The following is a 25,517-nucleotide window of genomic DNA, read 5'->3' as shown; positions in this document are numbered from 1 at the left end:
GTTGTAGTTTGCTAACCCTCAGCCTACAAAGGCAAACTGACCCAGAATTAGAAGCACTAAGAAAGGTAATAAAACAATGAGGTGAAAACCCTGGGAGCTGGCTTTCACTTTTCTTTGGCTTTCCTTTTTCTTCCCCAGGATCATTCCACTTGCCTTTCCTCGGGTCCTCTTCCTCGGAATTGGTCTTCAACCAACGTGCACATTTTCTCATACCACAAGCGTTACATCATTCAGAACGGTTTTGCTTAAAATAGGTTACTGGAAGACTGAAAAACATTTGAGACCCAAAGTAATAGCTTTCTAATGAAGGGCTTTCGTGCACTGAGAGACATCATTTCCTTAATGTGAATAAATCTGTGTGCCCACCTGATGGAATATTATGTTGGCTTCTATTTCTCTCCCAAAAGAAACATGCTTCCTGTTTGCGAGACTTCGGGTAGCCCTGAGGGCAGGAACAGACTTACATACCTCTGCTTGAACAAGTAGTGATGACTTATCTGAGGGGAAAAAATATTCTGCAGTTCTCATTTGGAGACTGAGTTGGCTTGAGGCCTCACTGCTGTTTTTAAGAAGTGCTTAGACTTTAGGTAGTTTCATTCATGATAGGTGAATAAAGTAAAAGTTACAATGTATGACAGATTACATTTTCAATTACCACTTAAATGGGCATTTATTATGTACTTAGTGAATACTTGGCTCTTCCACAGTAAACCCTAAGTTATCACCTTCAGCTCTCACCCAGTTATTTTTGGATCTTTTATTAAACCTCTGTGGCCTGTTAACTAAATGATTTCTGAGAGATGAAGCTCACAAATGACCTCTCTCAATGCATGAAAGCCCTTCATTAGTAATGATAGCCACTTTTCAGACATCTCTTTCATAATGCTCTTCTCCCTTTGCTCAGCTCTCTTTTATGTTCTGTGCAAAATTTTTAACCTTCTCATGTAAAAGAAGTTCTGGAAGTAGGCTTACCTCATTCTCATCTACGGTGTTGGCACGGTGTCAGAAGAGCCCTTCAATAAATATCAGCCAAAATTAAAGGTTGGGGATGGGTACTGAACCATCGAAGTCACTCCCGGAAGACTGACAGGTTAAGTGGAAAGAGCCACAGACCTAAATCCCATGCCTGGATAGGTGATCTAGTTTAGCCAAACCTTTCTGATTTTGAATAAATGTTTACAGTCTGGCTTTTGGAATTAGGAAAGGTTGTACTTGGCAATTCTTCTCAAATCTTCCGTCATTTGCAAATTGGGGATGATAATCTGTAACGTCCAGGGTGAAGTGAGATCTAGAGGAACGTTCACTAAGACGCCTGGGTGCAGTGGGGCTTCGGGGCGGAAGTGGGGTGTCCGCTCTTATTTTCATTATGGGTGAAACCAGTTCCTTCCAGCGGAGAAAATGCTTGCAAGCCCGCTGGGGCTGCGAACAGCGCAGAGACCTAATCCAGAATTTCAGTTTCTTTTGCCATGAGCCTGCTTTTCCCTTTCTGCCCATCAGTTGGCGCCTTTTGCCGTCCTCCCCCCCCCCCCCCCCCCCAAGCTGGTTGCTCCGCAGCTCGCAGGTCACATGGCCTGCCGGAGCGCGGGGACCCGGCGCGGGAGCTGCGCCGCGGGAGGAGGCGAGGCTCCGGCGCGCACCCGAACCGCGCGGCACCCGCTCCGCTCGGGCCTCAGGGTCGGGCGATGGCTCCTCAGTAGCGATGAGCCAGCCAGCCTAGGCGACACTGGAGGCGGCCCTCGGCGTACGCGGAGGACGGAGCTGACCGCCTCCACCGGGTAGGTTTGCACTGCGTGCGATATGCCCAGCCCCTCTGGCATCGCGGCCGGAGCGTGGGGATGAGGATTACCGGGGCCGCCGCTGGCCCGGGGAGAGCAGCGGCGGGGGCTTGCGCAGCTCGGGAGGGCCTGCGCCCCCGGCCGTGCGCTTTGAGCAGGCGAGCTTCGCCGCGGCCCGGCCCGGAGCTCTGGCCGCTTCCTGCCGGGGGACTGCGGGGACCCCAGAAGGGCTTCCTCCGCGCGGGCGGGGCCGGTGTCAGGGCAGGGATGAATGAGTGTCGCGGCGAGGGCATCTTTCCACCCTTCGCCTGCCTCGGCTGCGCCGCGAGGCCGACAGGAAGGCGCGAGCCGGGCGCGTGCCAACCCAGGTTAAGACCCGGGTCCTGGGAGCCCAGTCGGGCCGCACAGCCGAAGAGCGCATCGCCTAATGGCCGCGCGCTTGAGGCGAGGATTCCTCCCGCGTCAGCCCCTCGGGCTAATCGGGCTCGCGGATTACGCGCTGCTGCGGCGTGGGGTTTCTGCGCAGCCGGGGACCGAGGAAGGGCGACCCGGCAGAGGAAGGCGTCGCTCCCAGCTCCCGGAAAGACCGGCTGAAGGGAGCCACCTCCGCGATCCGAACCGTTAGCCTCGACCGACGAGTAGGGAAACTGAGGCCCAAACGTGGCGGGGACTGCCCAAGGTCGGCGGCAGGAACTAGATCCGGGACTGTGGTCTCCAGCTCCCATTCTCTTTCGGCGAGGAATAGAGAGGACCACCCCCCGGTAGTCGCATCATCCTCCTGGCCTCTGGGCGCGGGCGTTGCCGGTTCCGCACTGCGCCCTTGGTAGTCAGGGGCGAGAGCTCCTGCAGGGTGGGTGTGACCCTGGCATCCCCTGCTGGTCCCTTGCTGTCCCCGGGGGAACCGCAGAGCGACTCCAGTGATGATCTCAGTATGCAGACCATTAGCAAAACCTGCAGGTTCAGTGTGTGCGTGTGCGTGTGCGTGTGCGTGCACGTGTATTTATTTCGCCAGGAGAACTGAACCTGGTAAGCGGATAGCTTTTTTAGGGGTGCATTTCTAGAGTGCACTGTACCAGGTACTTTAGGAGGCGACAAGAGAAAGCTATGTGTGTCTAACACCAATATTGAATCTTTTAAAAAAGGGTAAGTGTATTACAAAGCATTCAGGAAACAGAAAAATGTGAAGGAGAAAATAAAGATGACAAAACTTCATCTAGATTGTTGAGATTTTCTGGATGTCTTCTTAAAGGTTTCTTGGCATGCACACATCTAAACCAATAAGATGGACAAAAATAGTATCTTGTTTTAATTTGCATGTCTGAATCCCCCCCCCCCCCCCCCCCCCCCCCCCCGTCTTCGGGGCAGTAAATACCTTTTTCCTCTGTGTACTGGCTTTTTGCATCTGTGTAGGTGAACTGTCTTAATTCTTTTGCCCCCTTCCAACTTTTTTTTTAAAGTAATCTCTACACACAAGGTGGGGCTTGAACTCACAACCCTGAGATCAGGAGTCACAGGCTCCACTGACTGAGCCAGCTAGGCACCTCTCTTTTGCTTTCTTTTTCTTTTTCTTTTCTTTTAATTTTTTTTTTAATTTTTTTTTTCAACGTTTATTTATTTTTGGGACAGAGAGAGACAGAGCATGAACGGGGAAGGGGCAGAGAGAGAGGGAGACACAGAATCGGAAACAGGCTCCAGGCTCTGAGCCATCAGCCCAGAGCCCGACGCGGGGCTCGAACTCACGGACCGCGAGATCGTGACCTGGCTGAAGTCGGACGCTTAACCGACTGCGCCACCCAGGCGCCCCTTTTTTTTTAATTTTTAAAAAAATTTAAATCTAAGTTAGTTAATGTATAACGTAATAATGATTTCAGGAGTAAAATTTAGTGATTCATCATTTACACATAACACCCAGTGCTCATCCCAACAAGTGTCCTCCTTAATGCACATCATCCCCATCCCCCTACCCAACACCCTGCCAGCAACCCTCAGTTTATTTCCTGTATTTAAGAGTCACTTATGGGTTGTCTCCCTTTCTGTTTTTATCTTATTTTTGTTTCCCTTCCCTTATGTTCATCTGTTTTGTATCTTAAATTCCACATATGAGTGAAATCATATTTGTCTTTGACTTATTTTGCTTAGCATAATTCTCTCTAGTACCATCCATGTTGCAAATGTCAAGATTTCATGCTTTCTGATTGTCAAGTAATATTCCATTGTATATATATATATATATACACCCACATCTTCTTTACCCATTCATCAGTCGATGGACATTTAGGCTCTTTCCATACTTTGTTATTGTCGATAGTACTGCTATCAGCATTGGGGTGCATGTGCCCCTTCGCATCAGCACTCCTGTATCCTTTGGATAAATACCTAGTAGTGCAATTGCTGGGTCGTAGGGTAGTTCTATTTTTAATTTTTTGAGGAACCTCCATCCTGTTTTCCAGAGTGGCTGCACCAGTTTGCATTCCCACCAGCAGTGCAAAAGAGTTCCTCTTTTTCTGCATCCTCACCAACATCTTTTGTTGCCTGAGTTGTTAATTTTACCCTTTCTGACATGTGTGAGCTGGTATCTCATTGTGGTTTTGATTTGTATTTCCCTGATGATGAGTGATGTTGAACATTTTTTCATGTGTCGGTTGGCCATCTGGATGTCTTCCTGGGAGAAGTGTCTATTCATGTCTTTTGCCCATTTCTTCACTGGATTATTTGTTCTTTGGGTGTTGATTTTGATAAGTTCTTTATAGATTTTGGATACTAATCCTTTATCTGATATGTTATTTGCAAATATCTTCTCCCATTTTGTCGGTTGTCTTTTAGTTTTGCTGATTGCTTCCTTTACCGTGTGGAAGATTTTTATCTTGATGAGGTCCCAGTAGTTCATTTTTGCTATTGTCTCCCTTGTCTCCGGAGACATGTCAAGTAAGAAGCTGCTGCGGCTGAGGTCAAAGAGGTTTTTGCCTGTTTTCTCCTCGAGGATTTTGATGGCTTCCTGTCTTATTTGGGTCTTTCATCCATTTGGGGTTTATTTTTGTGTATGGTATAAAAAAGTGGTCCAGGTTCATTCTTCTGCATGTCACTGTCCAGTTTTCCCAGCACTACTTGCTGAAGAGACTGTCTTTATTCCATTGGATATTCTCTCCTGCTTTGTCAAAGATTAGTTGGTCCATTTCTGGGTTCTCTGTTCCATTGATCTATGTGACTGTTTTTGTGCCAGTACCATACTGTCTTGATCAGATTACAGCTTTGTAATACAGCTTGAAGTCCGGAATTGTGATGCCTCCAGCTTTGGTTTTCTTTTTCAGGATTACTTTGGCTATTCGGGGTCTTTTCTGGTTCCATGCAAATTTTAGGATTGTTTGTTCTAGCTCTGTGAAGAATGCTGGTGTTATTTTGATAGGGATTGCATTGAATATATAGATTGCTTTCGGTAGTGTCGACATTTTAACAATGTTTTTTCTTCCAGTCCATGAACATGAAATGTTTTTCCACTTTTTGAGTCTTCTTCAATTTCTTTCATAAGCTTTCGATAGTTTTCAGTCTTTTGCTTTTCAATTGGAGTGTCTTTCTGTTCCTGACTTTTAAGCACTCTTTGCACATTACACGTTAAAGTAGTAATTCTGTCATTTATGTTGCATAGTGTTTCCTAATCTGCCTAATGTCAGCTTTTCATCTTTGACCATATACAAGTTTAACTTTTTACTTAGTCATATATTTTTTCAATGGTTCTGCTTATGGACTTTGCTGTTAAGGTCCTTTCCTAAACCAAGTTTATATAAATATACTTCTGTATTTTTCTTCAGGTACTTTTAAGCTTTTGTTTGACAGTATTAATATGAAATTTATTCTAGTTTAAGTTATAAAGTGGAGCACTAGTTTACTTTTCCTGCATAGTTAGCCAGTTGCTGCAAAGCTAGTAAATCCATTTTTCACCCCTGATTTAAATTGCTTCAAGTATGGCAGATTAAATTATTACATGTTTGTATCTGTGTGGATTTCTGCATCTGTCTATTTATTTATCAGTACATTTTGGTGCCAGTGCCATGTTATTTTAATGACTGAAGTTTTATAGTAGGCTTTAAGCTCTGGTTAGACAGATTCTCTCTTATTACTCTGTATTATTTTCCTGGCTCTTAGAAAAATCAATTTTATTGAAGCATAGTTTACATGCAATAAAACACAGCATTTAAATGTGTATTTTGAAGAATATTGTCAAATGTAACCACCATCACGATAAAAATTATGAAGCATCACATGACATTGATGTCATCACTGCACAGGGCTAATCTTTGATATATCCCCCCAATGTCCGTATATATGCCAGCAAAGTAAGCATTTCCTGGCCGTTTTTATTAGTACGAATTCCAGAAAATCTTTAGAATACTTTCATCAAGTTAACTAACCTTTCCCTGCTCCACCAAAAGAAGCAAACAAAATTTTATTTGGATTTCTATTGGATTTTTGATAACAACGGCCCTCAGGGTATAAGGGCCCTGGCAGACATGTTCACCATCCCAGTCAGTGCACAAGACTCAGTATTTGTTGAATGAACGTTTAATAATTGCCATAAAAGTAGCACGTGCTCTTACAGAAGTGTTGAAAGCAAAACAGGAGTCTTCCATACATTCATCTCCTACTAAATTATATTCCATATTAAAAATAGAATGACCATACTATGCACATTTTTTTTTTTATAATTTGCATTGACATAATTTGCATTCTTTTCCCTTTAGAGACTTAAAATCTGCTCAGTTTGGTATAACAAGTTATCATAGACTGGGTGGTGTAAACAGCAGAAACATTTCTTTCTGAGCCTGAAAACCTGAGATCAGGGTGCCAGCATAGCTGGGTGCTGCTCAGGGCCCTCTTCCTGGTGTATGGATGCCACTTTCTCGCTGTTCTCACTGGCAGAGGGCAAAGAGAGGAAGAAAGCACACTCCCATTTCTTCTTTTTTTTTCTTTAATTTTTATAATGTTTATTTCTTGAGAGAGAGAGAACGCAAAGGGGAGAGGGGCAGAGAGAGAGAGGGAGAGAATCCCCGCAGGCTCCACACCGTCAGCTCAGAGCCCAGCTCGGGGTTCAAACTGACAAACCATGCGATGAGCTGAAATCAAGAGTCAGAGGCTTAATGACTGAGCCACCCAGGCACCCTTCCCCATCTCTTTTTATAAGGGCACTAATCCCAGCATGAGAGTTCCACCACAAAGACCTAATTACCTCCCAGAGACCCCATATCCAAATACCATTACGTGAGGATTAGGGTTTTGTTTGTTTGTTTGTTTTTTAATTTTTTTTTCAACGTTTTTATTTATTTTTGGGACAGAGAGAGACAGAGCATGAACGGGGGAGGGGCAGAGAGAGAGAGGGAGACACAGAACCGGAAACAGGCTCCAGGCTCCGAGCCATCAGCCCAGAGCCTGACGCGGGGCTCGAACTCACGGACCGCGAGATCGTGACCTGGCTGAAGTCGGACGCTTAACCGACTGCGCCACCCAGGCGCCCCGAGGATTAGGGTTTTAATATAGGAATTTTGGGAGAACACATTCAGTCCATAGCAGAGACCTCGCCAAGACTTTGGCGTTAGTATGTTAGTATGTTAGTATGTTTGGCGTTAATGTTAGTATATTTAAAACTTTCTCTTCCTTTTTAATGGCTCCTTATCATCCCTTTGTATAATTATCTAGAAATATGTTCCCTGTTGCTGGGCCTTTTTTTTCCCTGCAGCTCCTCCTTCTTCCTTTCCTTCTTTCTCCTACCCTCCCCTCTCCCACTTCCTCCCCCCTCTTTATCTTTCTCTTTCATGCTGTTACAAACAAAACTGGCATGAACCTTCCTTTTCTATCTTTGATAGCATGTGTTGGGATTTCTGCAGGATAGATTCCTAGAAGTAGAACTTCTAGGTCAAGGGGGATGCATACATAAAATTTTTGTAGATACCCGGCTCAACTTTCCTTCCAAAGGTTGCACAAATGTATTTGCAAGTGCCGTTTGTTGAACTAGGCCACTCCCTCTTGAAGTAAATTGAATTGACCTTATGTTAAATGTAGAGACTAGTTCCGGAAAAAGAGAACTCTGTCGCCTCTTTCATTAGTGAGGCTTTCCAGCTAAGAAAACGTTATTTTTTTTCTCCACTTACTAAAGACTTTCTAAGTATCTTTCAGTAGAATTTTATAGTGTGTGTGTATATTCCACATATTTAAAAAATTTTCGTCCTGGGTATTTTAGGGTTTTTAACCTCATTTTGACAGGGATCTTTTATCCCATTGATTAATTTGGTTATTATCTGATTAGGTGAAAGCAGTGTGTGTGTGTGTGTGTGTGTGTTTGTAATATTTTTACATATTAATTCTGTTATCAATCGCATTTTGAAACTCTTTTACCATTTCTAATTATTTGTCAGCTGATTTTTTTGGGTTTCCAATCTGTGCAGAAACAGTAGTGCATATTGGTTGAAGATGTGGGTTCTGGAACCTGACTGCCTGTGTTCGAGTATTTGAGTTTTGCCACCCACTGAAGAGCTTTGTTAACTTTGGGTACAAGTTAATTCTGCCTTAGTTTTTTGAGGTATAAAACAGGCTGAATAATAGTACTTCTCCTAAGCTTCTTTAAAAAAAAAATTTTTTTTTAACATTCATTTTTGAGAGACACAGTGTGAGAGGGGGAGGGGCAGAGACAGAGTGAGACACAGAATCCAAAGCAGGTTCTAGGCTCTGAGCTGTCAGCACAAAGCCAAATGCAGGGCTTAAACTCACAGACCGTGAGATCATAACCTGAGCTGAAGTCTAATGTTTAACCGACTGAGCCACCCAGGCACCCCTCTCATAAGCTTCTTATGAGGATCACTGAGATGCTTAGAACAGTGTCTGGCACGTAATAAGTGCTCAGCAAACACGTACAAATAAGTTGATCTCTGCACATTATGTGGCCAGGCTCTTTGATACTCCCAATTTTATAGCTGAGGAATTGAGTCCCACAGAGGTCAAATGACTTGACTATGGGCATTTATTAGCTCAAAAACATTGAACCTCTTCCATGCATAGAGTTCTGTGATGAGTCTACAAGGGATACCAAAGATAAATCAGACTGAATCCACTATCAAAGGATTTATAAGTCTAATTGACACATAAGTCAGGGGCCATAAATAAAGCCATGGAAGGCAGCAGGCATTGGGGACAAAATATGGGCTTTGGAATTTTTCTTCTGTTTTAAGCTCTTACTTTCAACTTGGTAGCATTTTTTTTTCATGTAAATGGAATTAGTTCCACTGCTATTTGAGAGTTGCTATTTTGGTTAAATGAAATAGATGTAAGAGTCTACTACGGGACTTGGATATATAGCAGGAGCTTAATAAGTGGTAGCTATAAATAGATACAGTCTAAAGTAGAAAGTGACAAATGAAGGTTCTGGGGGGAACGTTTATGTAAAAGGCCCAAGCAGTTGAGAAACAAGAGATTATTTCTGGTTGGGGGAGATGACGGTTGGCTTTCAGAAGAGGTCCCCCCCCTTTTTTTGTTAAGTTTATTTATTTTGAGAGAGAAAGAGCACAAGCCAAGGAGGGGCGGAAAGAAGGAGAGACAGAATCCCAAGCAGGCTCCATGCCATCAGCACAGAGCCCGATGTGGAGCTTGAACTCATGAATCGTGAGATCATGACCTGAGCCAAGATCAAGAGTTGGACCCATAACTGAGTGAGCCACACAGGCAGCCCAGAAGAGGTTCCTTTGGAGCTGATTCTTTTTTTTTTTTTTCTTGAGAGAGAGAGACAGAGAGACAGAGAGACAGAGAGAGTCTGTACATGTGCATGAGCCAGGGAGTGGCAGAGGGAGAGAGAAAGCGAGAGAATCTCAAGCAGGCTCCACATCCAACGTGGAGCCCAACTTGGGGCTCGATCTCAAAACTGTGAGATCATGACCTGAACCAAAATCAAGAGCTGCCTCTGAGCTGATTCTTGATGGTTGAGTAGACTGTGTGAGGAGAAGAATAGAGTCTGGAGAGATAGCTGAAGCTGGATTTTGAAGAATCATGGTGAAGAATTTGGACTTCATTCTATAGTCATTGGGGAATCCTAGAACAGTTCTGCAGAAAAGAGTGCCATGTTCAGACCCATGCTTCAGAGCATCAGATGGATGCTGGTGATGTAACACATTACCATCATTTCTGCTATCTTTCTGACAAATGGCTTTCATAGCCATTGTCTCATTTTGTCTTCACAGTGCCTCCATACATGAGATATTTTTAATTTTCCTATTTGACAGCAGCAAAATAGTCTCAGAGAGATCAAATGATTTCTTTACAAATGGACCTAAGTAGCGAGTGTTGGGACCAGACCTGCACCCAGATCTTATGGCTTTGAATCTGTTGGTCTTTCTGGAAGTCATAGGCCTAGTTAGGAGGCTGTTGCTGGTAGCCAGCCTGGAGGTGACGATGAGTAGCGAGGGTGAGGCAATGCAGAAAGGCATGGCTGTGGGAGGGGAGGAGAGAAGAGAGGTGTACAAGAGGCCATATGGGTAGCATTGCTGGGGTTTGCAAGTGACTGGGTAGGAGCGAGAAGTCAGAACATACTGGTCTTTTGGACCCAAGGTGCCTGGGGGTATGGTGGTGCCATTCATGCATGAGGGCTGACTTGGGAAACAGTCCTCTTGACTGCTTATCTCTTCAGGCTAAGCCTGGTATACTGCCTCACATACCCCTGTGACCCCTTCAACTTAATTTTCAGAAGCTGCCATAAAATGTAACTTGTCATTGTTGCTCCATTTATTCATTCTAGCCCTATTTCACATTCATTTCTTGGTGTCTTTGTCTTTTACTATCTTTTCTGAGCCCTCCATCCCAGACATGGTAACAGGCATAGTCCAATTTACAAAATGGTTGTGTTTCAAAGTGCACTAGTAAGGCCTAGATAAGAATTCAGGAATCATTACGCCATAGTATCCAGGCTGTAATGGTGTCATTGTTTCCAGGCCACCTCACAGATGCAGGTCAGTCCACAACATCACTGGAGCATGGTCCTGAGCCGGTGATGCTGTGGGTGACTATGGAATTCTGGAAGAAGACAATCAGGGTGATAATGTAGACATGGTCCTCCTTCTGCCCCACCCCCGCGATTGGGCTGGGAGTAGAGAGCTCCTTCCCTTGAACTACCAATTCACAATCCTTTGTTTTAAGGTAAGTTATCTTAAAACCAAATCAGTAAAGTGAAATAAATTATAGGTGGCCTTGGACACCCGACCCCACTGTGCAGCAATTGGTTAAATCCTTTAAGAAGATGCTTTAAAAAGCAAACAGAACGTAGTCTTGAATGCCTACCTCCATGTGGTTGGATTTTAGGCAGACCAGTCATCTGATCATTAAAGGATCTGTTCCCACCTCCCACGGTCCAAGATGGGTGGACTAGATTGTATTATTGTTCAAGATATTTTCTTCTTTTCTTTTCTTTTCTTTTTTTTTGAGAGAGTGCATGTGTGCAAGTGAGAGAGGGACAGAGGGAGAGAGAGAGAATTCTAAACCAGCTGTACACTCAGGATGAAGTCTGATGTGGGGCTCGATCCCACGACCCTAGGATATCAAGAGTCCGATGCTCAACCAACTGAGCCACCCAGGCACCCCTGTTCAAGGTATTTTCTGCCCCTTACTGGAGAGACATATCTTTCCCTAATCATTGGTTTCAGGCTTGGCCATATGTCTTTCGGTACCCCTTCTTGCAGGAAAATTACATAACTGTTATGTTGAACTTAAGAGTTGTTATGTAACTTGCTCTGGTCAGTGAAATGTAGGTGGACATGATGTGTGTCATTTTTGAGCCGTAGCTTTGAGAGCCAGCTTGTGGTTCACTGTCTTTTTCTTTCTCCTCTGCCACAAAATCAGCAATGTCCAGAAAAGAGGCAGTTCCATCTACCTGGGGCCTGGAGTGCAAATGACAGGGAGCAGAGTCTCAACTGATCCGTAATGGACAAGTAACATGAGCAAGAATTAAGCCTCTTTCTTATAAAACCCGGAGATTTAGGGGTCATTACCATAGTCTCTTTTGACTCATACTGAGTATAATGATATGGCAGCCAGATGCCTTATGAGCATTTTAGAAATGTCGCCTACTCTGAACAAATTGCTAGAACCTTTCTTTTTTCCTGAGGGCTTAGAAATTGGCCTGCTGCTTTTGCCTTCTATTGAACCTTCATTTTCCCTTCCTCTGCTCTGTGGGAGGAGTACATTTCCCTGCCCCATTGCTTCAGCTAGTGCATGGTGAGTGGACTTAACGTGTGGCATGCTTAAGTGAGGCTGTAAATGAACCTTCGTGTTTTGATTCTTGTGTATCTGCCATCCACCAAAAGAGCATGCCCAGATGGCTGTTTCTTCTGACACTGGACTTGGAACAAGAATTACATGAAACGACCTGATTCCAACCTGCGTTCTAGAGCTGAACCCAGCTGAACCACAGCTGTGCACAGATCCGCGAGCAAGAAATGCATGTCCTTATCGTAAGTTCTAAAGGTCTGGGCTGTTCCTCACCCCAGCTAAGAGCTTATCAATGTATGTGGGGACCATGTGTCCTCAGAAATGAGTCCTATTCCTTCCCTGAAGGTCAGGAGAAGAGCAGTCTCGCTACCATACTTTTTTAATTTATTTTTTTTTAATTTTTAATGTGTATTTATTTTTGAGAGACAGAGAGAGCATGAGCGGGGAGGGGCAGAGAGAGAGGGAGACACTGAATCTGAAGCGGGCTCCAGGTTCTGAGCTGTCAGCAAAGAGCCCGACGTGGGGCTCGAGCTCACGGCCCGCGGGATCATGACCTGAGCCAAAGTTGGATGCTTAACCAACTGAGATACCCAGGTGCTCCTCACTACCATATTTTTAGAGCAAGGTATTTCTGAGATGTTAATGATTTTATTGACCCCAGAGGGGAAATTGCCTGGGATTAAAGATCGTCTTTATGTCAGTACCAGGTGTCTCAGTTCCTGACCCACTGCCAGAGGGAAGAGAGAGAAAATCAGGAGCCTAGGGTGGCAAGGGAAGGATATGGCCTGAGAGCAGCAGCACAGGGTGGCTTGGATAGAACAGACATCTCCTTAATTTCGCTGGCCCCACTTTAATAACAAAATCTAAGGGAAATCATCATGCTTGCTTGATAGCTTCAAGAAAGGCTTCTCCCCTTCTATCCACCTGCCACATACAAGCCTCTTTTGTACATAAGCGTTGAAGGCAGCCCCACAACCACACCAGGACCCTCAGCAAGATCCTAGAAAATAAAGCAGGAAACCACAGGCCTGGAAGGACTTGGATTTAAGAGTGTGCTGTCAATCAGTTTGTTCACTAAGTAAATACTTGTGGACTTATATACAAGCAAGTACACTTATGTATATTTCCCCCCTTTTCTACACAAATGGTAGTGTGCTATACATACTTTCTGTGTCTTCTGTAACTGAAAAAATATCTTACAGTTTTTCCATATCTGTGCATAAAGAGTTTGCTTTTTGTAACTTTTTTTTTTTTATGAGAACACTTAAGTTCTTCTCTTTTAGCAAATTTCAATTATACAATACTGTATTATCAACTGTAGTTACCAAGTTATGCATTAGATCCTCAGACCTTGTTTATCGTACTTTTTTTAAACACCTTATTCACCTTAGGGGTCACTGGGTGGCCTAGTTGGTTGAGCATATGACTCTTTTTTTTTCGAGCATATGACTCTTGATTTTGGCTCAGGTCATGATCTCACTGTTCGTGAGTTCAGACCCCACATGGGACTCCTCGAGATTCTCTCTCTCTCTCTCTCTCTCTCTCTCTGCCCCTCCCCCAAAATAAATAAACTTAAAAAAAAAGACCTTGTAAGTAAAAGTTTATACCCTTTGACCAACCTCTCCCTATCCCCGCACCGCACCCCTTAGCACCTGATAACCATCTTTCTTTCTTTCTTTTTAAGTGTTTATTTTCTTTTTTTGAGAGAGAGAGAGAGACAGACAGAGAGAGGGAGAGACAGAGCTCAAGCAGGGGAGGGGCAGAGAGAGAGGGAGACACCAAATCTGAAGCAGGCTCCAGGCTCTGAGCTGTCAGCAAAGAGACTGATGTGGGGCTCAAACTCACGAACTATGAGATCATGACCTGAGCTGAAGTCAGATGCTTAACCGACTGAGCCACCCAGGCACCCCGTGATAACCACCTTTCTATTCTGTGTTAGGTTCCACATTAGATGATACCATGCAATATTTGTCTTTGTCTGTCTTATTTCACTTAGCATAATGCCCTGAATATTCATCCATGTTGTCACAAATGGTAGCATTTCCTTTTTTTCTTTAAAGGCTGAATAATATTCCATTTCATAGATATACCACATATTCTTTATCCATTAATCCATCAGTGGACATTTGGGTTGTTTCCGTATCTTGGCTATTGTGAATAACGCTGCAATGCCAGTAACTCTTCAAGATAATGATTTTCTTTCCTCTGGATATATACCCAGATGTGGAATTGCTGGATCATTTGGTAGTTTATTTTTAATTTCTTGAGGAACCTCCATATTGTTTTACATAGTGGCCATACCAGTTAATGTTCCAGCCAACAGTATACAAGGGTTCCCTTTCTCTACATCCATGCTAGCATTTGTTATCTCTTGCCTTGTTGATGGTAGACATCTCAGTAGGTGTGAGGTGATATATTATTGTGGTTTTGATTTTTTTCTATGATGATTGGTGATGTTGAGCACCTTTCTGAGCACCCTGTTGACTGTTTATATGTCTTCCTTGGAAAAATGTCTATTCAGGTCCTCCTTTGCTCAATTTTAAATAAGTGAGTTATTATTATTATTATTACTGTTGCTATTGAGTTGTATGAATTTTTATATATTTTGAATATTAACTCCTTGTCTAATATGTGGCTTACAAATATTTTCTTCCATTTTATAAGTTGCCTTTTCATTTTATCGATGGTTTCCTTTGCTGTGTGAAGGCTTTTTAGCTTGATGTAGTCTCACTTGTTTATTTTTCCTTTTGTTGCCTGTGCTTTTGGTGATAAATCCAAAATCACTGCCAAGACCAGTGTCAAGAAGCTTATTCCTGGGGTGCCTGGCTCAGTCGGTTAAGTGTCCGACTTCAGCTCAGGTAATGATCTTACAGTTTGTGAGTTCAAGCTCTGCATCAGGCTCTCTTCGGTCAAAGAGATTGCTTCAGATCCTCTATCCCCCTCTCTCTCTGCACCTTCCTTCCTTGCATGCATGCTGTCTCTCTCTCTCAAAAATAAACATTTAAAAAAAAAGAAGCTTATTTCCTGTTTTCTTATAGGAGTTTACAGTTTCAGGCGTTCTGTTCAAGTCTTTAATATATTTTGAATTGATTTTTGTGAGTGGTCTAAGATAGGGATCCAGCTTTTTGCATATGGCTATCCACTTTTCCCAGCACCATTTATTTATTTATTTATTTAATGTTTATTTATTATTATTTATTCTGAGAGAGAGTGTGTGTGCATGTGCGCAGGGGAAGGGCAGAGAGCGAGGGAGAGAGAATCCCGAGCAGTGAAGAACCAGACACGGGGCTTGATCTCATGAACTGTGAGATCATGACCTGAGCTGAAAACATGAGTCAGATGCTCAACCGACTGAACCCCCAATTGTCCCCCAGCACCATTTATTAAAGAGATTATCCTTTACCCATTCTATACTCTTTGCTTGTTTGTCATAAATTAATTGACCATCTGTGCAAAGGTTAATTCTGGGATCTCTATCCTGTTCCATTGGTCTGTATGTCTGTTTATGCCAGTACCATATCTTTTTGATACAGCTTTGTAATACAGTTTGACAACAGGAAGTGTGATGCCTCCAGCTTTATTCTTGCACTAAATTGCTTTGGCTATTCAAGGTCTTTTGTAGTTCCATACTAATTTTAGGATTGTTTTTTCTATTTCTGTGGAAAATGCCATTGGAATTTTAATAGATATTGCATTGAATCTGTAGATCATTTTGGTAATACGGACATTTTAACAATATTAATTCTTCTACTCCATGACCACAGAATATCTTTCCATTTATTTGTGTCATTTTCAGTTCTTTCAATAATGTCTTATAGTTTTCAGTATACAGATCTTTCACCTCTTTGGTTAAATTTATTCGTAAGTATTTTATTCTTTGATGCTCTTGTAAATGGGGTTGTTTTCTTAATTTCTCCTTGTTAGTGTATAGATATGCCACTGATGTTTATACATTGATCTCAGATCCTGCAACTTTACCAAGTTCATTTATTGGTTCCCACAGTTTTTTGAGTGTTGGGGGGCTATTAGAGCCAGGTGATCCAGAGGCTCATCCCTCAGGTTATTGCCACAAAAGCTGGGGCACCAGACCTATGTACAAGTGCCTTCCAGAGAGATACTGGCGATCTGGTGTTATCATTGGAGGGGCCCATGGAAGAAGGTGGGAGAAGTGCCTATGAGCTCCCCTGGGCTCTGCGCAGAATCTCAGCCAGCTCCTAGTTATGTGCTAAGTTAGAAGCACCTCTGGCAGGTGCTTATAAAGTATACACTCCAAACCGTTCCAGGGAAAAACTGGGGGATAGGCGTTTTTTGCCTGCTTCCTCCATGATGAGCCCTGGAGGGGACAGAAGTGGCAAGTGCCCATGAACTCACTAAGAACTGCTTCTTTCTTTACTATGGTCCTGTTGGTCCCCTGGATGAAAGCCCAGTTGGCATTTAGAGCTAGATGTTTTGGGCGCCCATCCTTCAGGTGGGAGTCCTAAAATTTGGAGTGCTAGATATGTGTGTGCTCCAAACCCTTTACTTCTCAGAAAGAAGCTGTGAATTGGGAGTTCCCTCCAGATTGTATGGTGCTGTACTGGGGGTGGGGTTTATCGCTGGTGTGTGTTTCAGCCTTTCCTACCTGATTCAACGTGGGTATTATCTCATTTTCCCTATGTGTAGGAGTTGCTCAGCTAGTTTCTGGATTTCTCTCACAGGGAATTTCTCACGGTGTAGCTGTACATTTAATGCATCCATGGAAGGAGAGAAGTGCAGGAGCCTTCTATGTTGCCATCTCGGTCTCTTCCAAGTTTGCTTACTTTTAATGGGTACTTTGTATTCCATTCTTTGGATGTACCATAATGTATTTGACTCACTCTCAACCGATGGGCACTTGGCACTATTTTGCTATTACAGATGATGCTGCAAGTCATTTCTCACATATGAGAATATATACCTAGGAAGAAACATTAGAAATGGAATTGCTGAAGGTGCCCCGGTGCCACAATTGGTTAGCGCACGGCACTTACACAGAAATGGAATTGCTGAGTCATTCGTGGTTTTCTTAGATCGTCCCAGATTACTTCTATGGAGGTCGTGCTGATTTATACTCCCATTAGCAAAATATATAAGTGCCAATTTGGTAGGTCGTCCTTTGCATGGGCCAGGGACAGCTCCCCTAAGGAGATTGTACTAAAGGATGAGAAAAAGCAATCTGTATGAGGAAGCAGGGAAGGGGGTGGACTAAAATGTTCCAGGGTGAGGGAGCTGTGGGAGCAAAGGCCAGGAGTTGGGTAAAAACATAGCATAGTCAATGTTCTGAAAGATCAGTGTATCTAGAGCTTTCCTGCTAATTGGTGACATGTGGCTATTGATTACTTGAAATGTGACCAGTCTGAATTGAAATCTGCTGTAAATGTAAAAGATACACTGGATTTCAAAGACTTAGTACAAAAAAAAAAGAACATAAAACACCTCATTAATAATTTTTTCATATTGGTTTCATGTACTGTGTTTAAAATATACTATTAAAATTAATTTCATCTGTTTCTTTATAATTTTTTACTCTGGCTGTTGGAAGATTTTATTGTACTTTTTAATTTTTTTTTAACATTTATTCATTTTTGAGAAACAGAGAGAGACAGAGCATGAGTGGGGGAGGGGCAGAGAGAGAAGGAGACACAGAATCTGAAGCAGGCTCCAGGCTCTGAGCTGTCAGCACAGAGCCCAATGTGGGGCCCAAACCCACAAACCTGATCCTGAACCCACAAACCCACGATCATGACCTGAGTCAAAGTCAGACGCTTAACCGACTGAGCCACCCAGACGCCCCAAGGAAGATTTTTAAATACATGTGTGACTCGAAATATATTTCTATTGGACTATGCTAGTCTAGAATAAGAATTGGTAAACTACAAGCTGCTGGCCAGATTTGGCTTACAGCTTGTTTTTATGTGGCTGGAGCACTAAAAATAGTTTTTATATTTTTAAAGCATTTTCAAAACGGAAAAGCCTAAGAAGACTGTGCAACAGAGATAGTATGTGGCCCACAATATCTGCAATATTTACTGTCTAGCCCTTTACAGAAAAATATTGCCAACCTCTAGTTTTGTGCAACTTGAGAAAGGGATGGTAGAACGAGATGACAGAGAAGACAGAGTAGGGCACAGTCCAGATCATACAGGGTCTTGTGGACTAATGATAAGACATTTGGATTTTATTAACAGAGCAATGGAAAGCTACAGAAGGGTTCTAAGCAGGAGAGTGATATGATCAGGTTTATATTTTAATGTTTATTTTATTTTTGAAGAGAGAGAGAGAGAGAGAGAGCAGGGGAGGGGCGGGGGCGGGCAGAGGGTCAGAAGCAGGCCCAGTGCTGTCAGCACAGAGCCCAATGCGGGGCTCAAACTCACAATCACGAGATCATGACCGGAGCCGAAGTCGGATGCTTAACCAGCTGAGTCACCCAGGCACCCCCGGATTTATATATTTAAATGATAACTGTGTGCATGTACACACACACACACACACACACACACACAATCTTTAAACATCCCTCCCCTGGGACTTATCTGGACTAGAGTGTCACATTCTTGCTTTACCAGAAACTGTCACTGGAAGAGAGTGTTGAAGGAGTATGGATAGTGATTTCACACCAAACACAGAGCTTGCACAGTCATCATAATCACATTTTCATCTTTGCACTCATGATGTGCCTGGCATTCTCCAAGCTGCTTGCCTTATCTTGTATTTTGTTCCTTCTTCTAAGTGGGTACAGCTCTCTTGGGTAATAGCAAGAGTAGGGAGGACAAGGTGAGCAGGAAGCCACTGGAATGACTCCATTCCCTAGCAGGAGTGTAAGCCCAATCCAACTTCAGTTCTTGGCTTCTACTAGGAGTGATATGAAACTGGTGAGGCCATATGGACGTGCACCTACATCATTTATTAACTCCATTGGCCTGAGCAGTTCCAGGGGGAAGCAACCAGTCTTGTGTACTCGGAACATTCACACACCAGCAGGGTTGCATAGAATGCAAACCTCTCCCTGCCATTTCCCTCTTCAGGTACTATCCGGATCTCTTCCTAGTACTGGGGTAGTCTGTCTCACGTCTGGGATCTCACAGTATAATCTGCTTCTGATGCTGACATGGGACTTCCTTGAATTACTATGTCATGGTCCTATAGAGAGAGGTGTGGTATTCTACACAACTCTAGTGGGCTGGAAGGTAACTGCTGTAATAAACGAGTCCAAAAATTATTAGTGACCAGACGCAGTGGTTTACGTCTTACCTCCCACAAAGCCCCCTCTAGACTGGGAGGCTGCTCCGAGATGAGCAGTGGGAGGGACCTCTGTTCTATGCAGTCATTCAGGAGCTCAGGCTCCTGCCGTCTGGTGGCTCCACCTCCTCCAGATCCACGAAACCTGTCCAGTAGGTTGGCAAATGGAGAATGAGAAAGTCGAGAAGGCACATCCACTCTCAACTACCTTGGCCCAGAAGCCACACCTATCATTGGCTCACATTTTCCTGGCAAGTCCTAGTCAACATGACCTCACCTGGAAGATGATGGACTAGGGAATGTGGTCTTTCTGTGTGCCCAGGAAGGGAGGAACACGGATATGGCAACACTGAGCCCTGCAACACAGCCTCATGTGGTACCTGGTCAGGTACCATACAAGATAACTCACGAGCTGGGGAGTTTCTTCCAAATGTGTGCACGCTTTATTATGCTTCTGACATAAGGGGCTTAGGTTTACCGTCTAGTCTTTAGGCACTGCTTAGTTTTGCATTGCCCTTAATGCTGTAATATTGGCTTTATCCTTTTAATTTTGTTTCTTGGTTTGAGTCTGTTTTCCCTCAGATCATTAGGCCTACTTATTCCCAAGGTATTACTCGACTTTCTACGTATGTATACATTTTTAAAAGTTTTATTTATTTAAGGAATCTCTACACCCAACATGGGGCTCAAATTCATGAGTCTGAGATCAAGAGTCACAGTCTCTTCCAACCCAGCCAGCCGGGCACCCCACATATGCATACATTTTAATGGCATTTATATTCTGCACTGTTTTGCTCTGTAACACATTTAATTTCCATAGTAACTCGATAAGGTATTATTGTCATCTCCATTTTAGAGGTTAGGAATCCGAGCTGTGGAGAGGTGACGTGAGTTTCCACCAGCTGAGTGGCTGAGTCGTGAGTCACACGTGTGCCTGACCTCAGGCCTATGCTCCGAGCCATCACATCACACAACATCCTTTCTAGACCAGGCTGGGGGCACCTGCCACTTGCATCTTCATCACCACCTATCCCCTCTCGCCCTCATTGAAAAGCTGCTCATAGACCTTCCTTCAGACACCTCCTTCCCTCCCAAAGGCTGGGGCCCTCAAGTTTGCTTGCATCTGGAAGATACTGGCACTGGTTCCTGTGGTAGTGCTCTAAAAAATAAAATGAGAGGACTATCAGGACTAAATTGATAGGCAATTTTAAGTATAGTTGCATGAGATTAGAGAAATAAGAATGGAAGATCTTGACAAAGACACTTCAGAGAATCCCAAACAGTCCTTTTCTTATTTGGGATGCGCAGAAAAGACTGTTTTCAGAAAATTGCAATGCCCAGTCAACCAGTACTCACTACACACTTACTTTAGAATTTGCTTTGAATATGTATTTCTTCTTGCTTCTCTTGTCAAGTCTGGATTTTTTGTCCGTCTTAAGAACGCATATCTCTGTAGCTGCTGAATTGAAATAATGATCTTACTAGCCTACCTGGTGATTTTCTGGCGCATTGTAAACCTAACTAAGCATCTGTAGGCATGGCAATTTGGTTAGATACACCAAGGTTTCCTTGTTCATAGAAATAATGAAAAAATCCCAGAGGCCAGGAACCAGTACAACCAAAGAATACTGTCCCGGAGAAGATCCTTCTAAGTCTGTAATAGCTACAACTTAGAATTAGAATTTCTGGTTTGATTTGTGCTGAGTTCTGTCCCTGGGCTTTTTAAGGCCTCTTTTACCATTCTGTCCTTCCTCTTTCTTTAGGTGTCATCTGTGCTGAGGTGGGCCTGCATTCCAGGATGGTTTGTTCTTGGGACCAGACCTGACCAGAAGTTGACCTCATGAGCACGTCAGCCCCTCCAGCTGCCATGCTCCTCCGGAGGCTGAGGCGGCTCTCCTGGGGCAGCACTGCTGTCCAGCTCTTGATCTTAACAGTGGTGACGTTCGGCTTGCTGGCCCCCCTGGCCTGTCACCGCCTTCTGCACTCTTATTTCTATCTGCGCCATTGGCATCTGAACCAAATGAGTCAAGAGTTCCTGCAGCAAAGTTTGAAAGAGGGTGAAGCTGCCCTCCACTATTTTGAGGAGCTGCCCTCTGCCAACGGCTCAGTGCCCATTGTCTGGCAGGCCACCCCCCGCCCCTGGCTGGTCATCACCATCATCACTGTCGACAGGCAACCTGGCTTCCACTACGTCTTGCAGGTGGTGTCCCAGTTCCACCGGCTTCTTCAACAGTGTGGCCCCCAGTGCGAGGGCCACCAACTCTTCCTGTGCAACGTGGAGCGTAGTGTAAGCCATTTCGATGCCAAGCTGCTGTCTAAGTACGTCCCCGTGGCCAACCGCTATGAGGGCACCGAGGATGATTATGGCGATGACCCTTCAACCAACTCATTTGAGAAGGAGAAGCAGGACTATGTCTATTGCCTGGAGTCCTCCCTGCAGACCTACAACCCAGACTACGTCCTGATGGTAGAAGATGATGCTGTTCCAGAAGAGCAGATCTTCCCAGTCCTGGAGCACCTTCTGCGGGCTCGCTTCTCCGAGTCCCACCTCAGAGATGCCCTCTATCTGAAGCTCTATCACCCCGAGAGGCTCCAGCACTACATCAACCCTGAGCCCATGCGGATCCTGGAGTGGGTCGGTGTGGGCATGTTGCTGGGGCCCCTGCTAACCTGGATATACATGCGGTTTGCCAGCCGTCCGGGGTTCAGCTGGCCTGTCATGCTCTTCTTCTCCCTATACAGCATGGGTCTCGTGGAGCTGGTGGGCCGGCACTATTTCCTGGAACTGCGGCGGCTGAGTCCTTCCCTGTATAGTGTGGTCCCTGCCTCTCAGTGTTGCACCCCAGCCATGCTTTTCCCTGCCCCTGCGGCCCGCCGGACCCTCACCTACCTGTCTCAGGTGTACTGCCACAAGGGCTTTGGCAAGGATATGGCACTCTACTCACTGTTGAGGGCCAAGGGGGAGCGGGCCTACGTGGTGGAGCCCAACCTCGTGAAGCACATTGGGCTCTTCTCCAGCCTCCGGTACAACTTTCATCCCAGTCTGCTCTAGTGTTCCAAGAAATGCCTTTCTGAAATTGGCCATTCTTGGCGATTCCGATATCGAGCTCTGTCTTTGGACGTGGTTGCTTGCAGTCATTTCATTGTTTAAGGTTGTTAGGGATCTAGGCACTGAGGCAGCTGAGAACATACACATCAAGAACCTTGGCTTTGGTAACTCCAGCAGGATCAGATGTTGGCCCTGAGTTGGGACCCCTCTCCCTCCACACAGCCATACTGCCTCATGCAGTTGACCCACCCACCGAGGGGGCATTTACATACCAGTTCTATTCTCCGACTGTTTTCAGCAATGCTTTGTGATAGAGCTGGTAACTGCCAAAAATAGTGTGCATAAAGATAGGACTGTTTTAGGATTTTAAGGGTAGAATTTGGTGAAAGGTGAGATCCTTTTGAATTGATTTCTTTCTTTCCAGGCATGAGAATGGACGTGTGTCCAAAGAGGCAGGACCATGTTGCTAGGTTCCATTTGTTTCTTTGACCTGGTGTAATAAAAGCCAGTAAAATCCATTGCAGGGCCTGGCGACTTGGAGGCAGGTGATCACGTTTCTGTTTCCTGGTGTTTTTTCCCCCACACATCTGTAGTGTACTGCTAGTCAATACCGCTAGTGAGAACTTTAAGTCACAGCAAGATCTACAGGCACCTTCTGGATCATCAAAACCAGATTTCTTATGTTCAGTAGTGATTCAGTGGCTCTCTCCCTCATTGAGGGAAATTGAATATTTCTGTCATATTCTGATTCTTTGAAAATTGGACATTGCAGAATGATATAAAATGGGTGAGCTCACTAATAGCGTATCCTTTTCCCTTATTTTTCTGGCTAACCATTCACCCTCACTTTTTTCTTCTTCTGGATATTATGGTGTAAGAGAAAGAAAAAATGTAGACTGTGAAGTCAGAAGGCCTGAATTTTTATTTCAGATCTCTGCCATGCCCTAGTGACGTGAACTTGGGCAAGTTATGACCACTCTGAGTCTTAGATTTTTCCACCTGTAAAACGGGGATAATGATACCTACCTTTTAAAGTTGCCTTGAGGATTAAATGACAGAATGTATGTAAAACACCTAGCAAGTGCTTATCCCATAGAAGGCACTTGACGAACACTAGTTCTTTTCCTAGAATAAGCATATGAAATTCAAGTGTATTTTGGATAAAGATATTAGTGATACTGTTTAAAATGTGCAGTAGGGCATAGGGCTTCCACATGGGGAGCAGTCATTCTGGACCAAACTACTAGAATAAAAGCTGACTTGGCATTGTGACTTGTGAAGAAGGTGTAGCTCAGCTTTCATCTGGCGCCTCTTCCAACCAAGCCAAAAATAATTGTTCATTTAAATGGGAAATGGTCTGAGACTCCTCTTGAGTTTATTCCAAGACTAGCATCTGAAAATTACTTTTCTCCAAAGTTCCACGTAGATGTCCTCGGACAATATTTATCAAGCCAGTGGCCAACAAGTCCCTTTGTGAGGATGTGTGTCTACATTGGATTTCAAGTGTGTTGTGTGGATCATTTGTTTTGGTGCCATGCCTTCTTTTGCTTTTTAAATTTCTGGTAAGCTTCCATTTGGAGAACCCCTCAAGAGCACTGAGGCAGTACATGGGGGTTCCACACCACATTTTGCAGATGGACAAACCGAGACCAAGGGATACGAAACAACTTCTCTGGGTTCACACGGCTGGACAGCAGCAGAGCCAGGATGGGAACGTAGCTCCTCTCAGTTCCTGCACTTTTTTCTTAACCACATTCATTTTATAAATATCTATGTAGTCAAATTCTCTTTTGTAGAATCTGTAACCTGGACTGAAAAAATGTCTCTGTAAGCTAACATGGTAGACCCTCATTGTCCCGTTGGTCTTGGGGAACAAACAGGCATAAGTATGTGTTGTGTTGTTATCGTGAGATGTTACATGTCCCTCAAGAATGTCCAAAGTGAGCAGAGCTACTAGATGACTTATCAAGATGTTCAGACTCCACTGCTAAATTCATCTTCTCTCAGAGACTGGTTTATCCCCGTGTTCAGGAACAGAACTGCCTTCAACCTACAACTCATTAGCATTTGTTCCATTAACAAATGGATCTCCTCATGAATGTTTGGTGCCCAACGACAGGAGAGTCCAATCTAAGCTAGCCAGGCAGAAGATAGGGAATCATTGCTGGTTTATATTTCTGCTCTTTCTAATTCAGTTGTCTACCGCATGCAGACATCCCCTCCCTTGACTCCTGGATGGCTAAAGCCATTTTTGCCTTGTCTCATTTCTCTGCCTACACAAAGACACCTTCCCCCATAGATCTTAACTAGAGTCTACCGTCCTTGGACATTTTCTGCAGATGCAGGCTCCATTCTGCCATTTTGTCCCCACCCGCATCTGGCTCTCCCTCATACCTGGAGTCCATTTTTTGTATGTTGTCCTTCATTAGGACAGTTGACAGCTTTACACCAAAGCTGAAGTCTCATTTAATCCTAAGCAAGGGGGCTAGAGGAGAACTAAAGTCCCCTTCCCATAACAAAGGACATAGGTCACCGGGAGGATGAAGGTATCTAACAGAACCTGCTCACCTTTCAGGGTTTAAATTATGATCAGGCCTAAGAAGCTCCCTATTGCGACTGAGTGTATTTGCATAGACATATCAGTTCCAATAAAAGCAGCTGTTCCACTGAGGCATCCTGAGAAGACTTTTGTCATTCCCTCTCATTTCTGTGGATGGATTTTCTAATGTGGTGAATAATAGAGAAAATACACACACACACACACATACACACACACACATGCCATTTTGGAGTCCCAAGGTAACCATTCACAATTATGGGCCATTGGCTTAAAAATTGATAACTGATTTTGTTGTATTTCTTGAGTGGAAACATCTGAACTGTGCATTCTTTTTTTATTGTTGTTTAAGGAAAGAAGGGTAAAAAATACTACAGTACAACTGGAGAACACAAACTGAATTAATAAGATGGTAGGATTAATCTAATTTACCGTGGATACACCCCTCATTTGGTAGAATTTATTTAATTGGCAACTTAATTTCGGTAGAGAGGCATTATAATTGGAGTTGATTACTGTGGGATTTTTATATACTCCATGATGCATTGTGAGTTACAGTAACGCATGATATGAAACTGGCTAGTTTTAAGTCACATGAACCATTTGGATTTTTATCTCAACTACAATGAATTTGCTGAGAAAT

The 25,517-nt window shown here is 44.0% G+C and overlaps 1 protein-coding gene across 2 annotated transcripts; it reads left to right on the top strand.

Moving 5' to 3' along the window:
• Nucleotides 1-1,610: 1,610 nt before the first annotated feature.
• On the top strand, nucleotides 1,611-24,988 carry PGAP4 (post-GPI attachment to proteins GalNAc transferase 4). Of its 2 annotated transcripts, XM_030293976.1 has the most exons (3): nucleotides 1,629-1,775; nucleotides 12,107-12,253; nucleotides 21,032-24,988. In XM_030293976.1, the coding sequence occupies exon 3, from the start codon at nucleotides 21,109-21,111 to the stop codon at nucleotides 22,318-22,320; it is 1,212 nt and encodes a 403-aa protein (XP_030149836.1). In that variant the 5' UTR covers nucleotides 1,629-1,775; nucleotides 12,107-12,253; nucleotides 21,032-21,108; the 3' UTR covers nucleotides 22,321-24,988. The 2 variants fall into 2 exon arrangements, with proteins under 2 accessions (XP_030149835.1, XP_030149836.1); XM_030293975.2 differs by lacking the exon at nucleotides 12,107-12,253 and having other exon boundaries at nucleotides 1,611-1,775.
• Nucleotides 24,989-25,517: the final 529 nt, after the last annotated feature.

This window comes from Lynx canadensis, chromosome D4, assembly GCF_007474595.2.
Source record: "Lynx canadensis isolate LIC74 chromosome D4, mLynCan4.pri.v2, whole genome shotgun sequence".
NCBI lineage: Eukaryota > Metazoa > Chordata > Mammalia > Carnivora > Felidae > Lynx > Lynx canadensis.
Note: the sequence above shows the minus strand (reverse complement) of the source record. Positions and strands in the feature narration are given on the sequence as shown.

What these genes read in the sequence shown, in the direction of transcription:
- PGAP4 (XM_030293975.2), top strand. Translation starts at nt 21,109, where the DNA reads ATGAGCACGTCAGCCCCTCCAGCTGCCATGCTCCTCCGGAGGCTGAGG.